Source organism: Pygoscelis adeliae, unplaced genomic scaffold (genome assembly GCF_000699105.1).
Source record: "Pygoscelis adeliae isolate BGI_AS28 unplaced genomic scaffold, ASM69910v1 Scaffold245, whole genome shotgun sequence".
Taxonomy (NCBI): domain Eukaryota; kingdom Metazoa; phylum Chordata; class Aves; order Sphenisciformes; family Spheniscidae; genus Pygoscelis; species Pygoscelis adeliae.
The window spans coordinates 4,652-8,812 of NW_008824766.1; the positions used below are offsets into that span (position 1 = coordinate 4,652).

At 65.1% G+C, this 4,161-nt stretch overlaps 2 protein-coding genes across 2 annotated transcripts in view; both read right to left on the reverse strand.

Annotated features, from left to right (window-relative positions):
- LOC103916581 (intestinal-type alkaline phosphatase-like) overlaps nucleotides 1–2,903 on the reverse strand; it is a 4,526-nt gene extending 1,623 nt beyond the window's left edge. The window contains exons 1-9 of the mRNA XM_009323590.1: nucleotides 2,723–2,903; nucleotides 2,037–2,156; nucleotides 1,821–1,933; nucleotides 1,396–1,570; nucleotides 1,070–1,242; nucleotides 846–980; nucleotides 684–756; nucleotides 466–598; nucleotides 129–347 (exon numbers count right to left, since the gene is read on the reverse strand). Of these exons, the coding sequence (XP_009321865.1) occupies nucleotides 129–347; nucleotides 466–598; nucleotides 684–756; nucleotides 846–980; nucleotides 1,070–1,242; nucleotides 1,396–1,570; nucleotides 1,821–1,933; nucleotides 2,037–2,156; nucleotides 2,723–2,903 (1,322 nt within the window). The remainder of the gene's footprint in view (nucleotides 1–128; nucleotides 348–465; nucleotides 599–683; nucleotides 757–845; nucleotides 981–1,069; nucleotides 1,243–1,395; nucleotides 1,571–1,820; nucleotides 1,934–2,036; nucleotides 2,157–2,722) is intronic.
- Nucleotides 2,904–3,624: 721 nt separating this feature from the next.
- Nucleotides 3,625–4,161, reverse strand: part of LOC103916582 (intestinal-type alkaline phosphatase-like) — a 2,504-nt gene continuing 1,967 nt past the window's right edge. Inside the window, exon 6 of the mRNA XM_009323591.1 lies at nucleotides 3,625–3,911. Within this exon, the coding sequence (XP_009321866.1) occupies nucleotides 3,625–3,911 (287 nt within the window). The remainder of the gene's footprint in view (nucleotides 3,912–4,161) is intronic.

Consider the following 4,161-nt stretch of genomic DNA (forward strand, 5'->3'; position numbering starts at 1 on the left):
GGGGGCCAGACCTGGGGAAAGGGCGATGGAGGGGGGGGGGGATCGGCCAAGAAATCCCCGTATCACCCCTCTGGCCACAGCCCGGGTGCCCCGGAGCCGGCAGCGCCCAGCACAGGGCCATGCCCCACTCTTGGTGACCAGGCAGAGCCCTACCGAAGATGGAGGAGCCGCGCAGGGTGTAGCCGCCAAAGGAGAAGACATGCGAGTGGTCAGCGGTGACGACAGTGAGGGTCTGCGCCTCGTCTGTCAGCACGCCTGCCCGCTTGATGGCCCGGTCAAATTCCACTGCCTCCGTCAGCGCCTTATGGGCTGCACCTTCATGGTGGCCGTGGTCGATTCTGCCGCCTGCAGATGGGCACCCACAGTGGGCTGGGGATCGCTGGCAGCACCCCCAACTCTTAGCCCCACCCCAGAATATGGGACCCCCCTCTCGCCCGCCCCAGGGACACCAGCCCCGACTTATCTTCCACAAAGAGGTAGAAGCCGTTGGGGTTCTTGCTCAGGATGGTGATGGCCACCTCCATCATCTCGGTGAGCGATGGGTCCGTGGTGGTGTTACGCACCAGGTTGTACTTCATGTCCGCCGGTTCAAAGAGACCTGGGAGGGGATGCATTGGGGACAGCCTCAGTGCCTGCACGCATCCCGGTGGCTGCCAGGTCCTGGCGCATAGGACATTTGTTACCCATCAGATAATTCACGCTGGGGTCAGCGGCGGCAGCCAGCATCTCCGTCCTGTTCCAGACGTAGCGGGCACCCTGCGGGCAAATCCCACAGGGGGTTAGTGGGTTCCTGGCCCCGTGCCCGGGGACGGTGCGCAGAGGGCTGTCCCTGCCGTGTCACCCACCGGCCGTGCCTCCAGCCACAGGTTGATGAGGTTTTTCTTATCGTTGCGTATCCCACCCTCTGTGCTGTAGGTGGGATACTCGGGGTCCGGTGTCCCCCGGGGGGTCATGTATTTCCGACCACCCCCCAAGATCACCTGGTGGGGACGAGACAGATGCAGCGTTAGCAGGGGTGCCCAGGGGGGTCTGCTCTTGCTTCCCCCCTCCATCATGCACGGATGCTCACATTGATGTCGACGTTGTGGACCAGCTGCCAGGCGATGTCCTTGCAGCCCTGGAGGTGGGCGTCTGTGGGCATGTTGGCATCCGCGTACCAGTTGCGGTTCACAACGTGGGCGTAGGTCCCCGAGGGTGATGCGTGCTGCACCCGTGTTGTCGTCACGATGCCCACTGCCTTCCCTGTCGCCCCCCCACCCATCAGGTCCCACGAAAGACGACCGGCGGGGGCACGGGGTCCCCCACCATTGAGCCCCGGGATGCTCGTGGGGGGGCAGCCCATGGCTTGATGCCCCTTGTCCCCGCAGGGTCCCCCCGAGAAAAAACCCCCGTTGCCGGCTTTGCGGGCTCGCTCCAGCACTGAGATCACTTCGTTGCCCACCGTGGTGTTGCACTGTGAGAAGCGGGCGGCCGCGCTCAGCCCCACCGTCTGGTGGTTGCCCTTCACGCCGCAGAGGTAGGCTGTGGCTGTCCCCGCACTGTCGGGGGCCTGCCGGTCCACGTTGTACGTCTGCCAAGAGACATGCGCCAGGCTCAGGGCAGGGGGCAGCTGGACAGAGGCACCTGGCAGGTTGCTCCCCCCCAGCACCCCCTTGCCACGCTCACTAGCATGCCTGAGGGCAAGTGTGGGACAGGCAGGGACCCCGTGCAACCTGTATGCGCACCCCCAGGGTGCTTCTGTGCCAGCAACCCCATGGGCATCACTCTGGCCCCATGCCCAGCATCACCCTGGCCCCGTGCCCAGCGTGGTGGGGATTTACCTTGGAGAGAGCCACGTAAGGGAAAGCATCCAGGGCGAGGGGGGTCTCGGGGCCCAGCTTCCCCTGCTCCTGCCCCTTTAGGATGCGGGTGGCCGTGCTGGTGGGGATCCCGAATAAAAAAATCTTGGTCACCCTCTGGCCTGGCTCCCCTCCCCGCATCCTGCTCGGCAGGGCACTGGCCGTGCCAGCCTGCCCACCGGGTGTGCCAGCGGGACTCACCATCCCCGAGGAAGAGGATGAGGTTTTTGGCTTGGCTTATTCTGGGCTGCATCTTGAAGGCGGCCTCGATGGCTGCAGCTGCCTGCTTGTTCCAGAAGGATGGCTTCTCCTCCTCCGCTGGGACAGGACAGCACCTGTCAGTCCCAGCTTGCCAGCACCCACATCCCTGGGGCACCCGCATCCCTGGGGTACCCACATCCCTGGGGCACCTGCATCCCTGGGGTACCTGCTCCCCGGGCATCCCCATGCTGGGGCCTTCTCTGACATGGACTGAGTGGGTCAGGGTGCTGTTTGGGGTGGGGGAAGGCCATGCGGGCTTGCAGCCACTGCCCAGTCTGAGGGTCCTGGGACAGAGAAGGAGGGGGCAACAAAAAGGGACATGATGGGGGGAACTATCTGGCAGGTGGGATGGAGCCACATCCATGGAGGGGGGGGGTTTACAGGCACCTCCCCCAGCCCCTCAGCCCAGAAGCAAGCAGGAATCTGACCCCACAGCGGAAAACTGGCTTAAGGTCTCCAGAAAAGCAGGGGTAACCCCCATTAACCCTTGCAGAGCCAGGCAGCCCCTGCTCCCCTCCCTCAACCCTCCCTGTGGCCAGCCAGGCTGGTGCCCTGCCGGGGGCCCCATTTCCCCGGGCACCCGCTGCAGCCAGCCAGGCACCCGTCCCCATCCTTGTCCCCACCTGGGATGGCAGCAGTGCTGAGCCCTGCCCAGAGGCCCAGGCAGAGGATGAGGGGTGCCAGGACCTGCATGGTGAGATCCGGTGGCCCAACGCCGCTGTCAGTGTCTCCAACTCTAGCAGATCTGGGGAGGGACTTTGGACCAGGATCAGCCCTCGCAGGGTGTGTGGAGGGGTTCGGCATGTTTCTGATAGCCTGGTGTCCTGCCAGGCAGCTGGCACAAAGGCCATGGGGCTGGGCTGCAGGCAGGTCCCTGACACACCACCTTATTGCTGCCGGGGGATGGATGGACTTGGGGCACAGATGCAGGGGGTGAGGCGATGGGCAGTGCCTGGCAGGCTGTTGCCCACCCTGGCTGCGGTGCTGTGGTGCCAGGCAGGGGGATGCCCTGGCCTGGGGTGCCACAGGCAGCGCTGAACATTGGACCTGGGGCAATAGGGGCATGGGGAGCACCCGGGGTCACTTGTGCACCGAGCAGCCCTGCTCTCTGCCCAGCACTTCCTTGAGCAATAAATCCACTGATCTGGACTAAAACTCTGCTCCTTGCTCAGCCCTTGCTGGGAAGTACCAACCCTTGTGTACTGTGCTCCAGCCTGCAAAAGCTGGAGGGGCCTCCCCTCCACCCTCATTTCATTACCTCCTCCACCCCAATACCTCCAGTGCTGGTCCTGGGGGGGAACTAGGAACCACGACCACCTGGGGAAATTGAGGCACAGGGCAGCACCTTAGGAGGCAACCGCTGCTGCAAATCCTCGCACGGCAGATGGAGACAAACTGTGTTTTATTGCATCCCTTGATCCTGGCCACAGTGCGGACCCGGCTGCCGAGACCCTTGATGGGGTGGCCGGGAGTGGCACGGGCGGGGGGCAGGCAGCCCTGGTTGAAGCGGGGTCGCCGGAGGCTCTCAGCCCCCTACCAAATGGGCAGCCACGCAGATGGTCAGGAGGGTGAGCAGGGTCTGGGGGGAGTGCTGGGTGCCCTGGGAGGCCCTCCGGGCTGCCCTGCACCGGGGCTCAGCGGCGTAGGGCTCGAGGCAGGCAGCGTAGGCCATGGCATGGGCGATGTAGTGCTGCTCCTGCACACCGTGGAAGAGGTGGGCCATGGCGCCCTGGGCCAGCACCACCACATCCTCCCCGCTGTGGGTCTCTGTCTCCAGGGGCACGGCTGCCTGCTGCCTGTAGTCCTTGTCCTCTGCAGGGCGGGCAAGGGAAATGGGGCTGGAGGCAGCAGGCTCCCCTACCCGTCGCAGGGATGGGGGGCAGCTCCCATCACCTCGGTGTCAGGGCAATTCCTGCCCAAGTGACACCTGAGCCACACGGTGGCACGGGGACCCCATGCAGCCCCGGTGGCCATGCCCATGGGATGCTGCCCCCAGCCACCCTGCATCCCCCACCCCATCCCCAGCAGGCTCCTACCCGCGGCAGGGAGGCTGGCGGCTGGG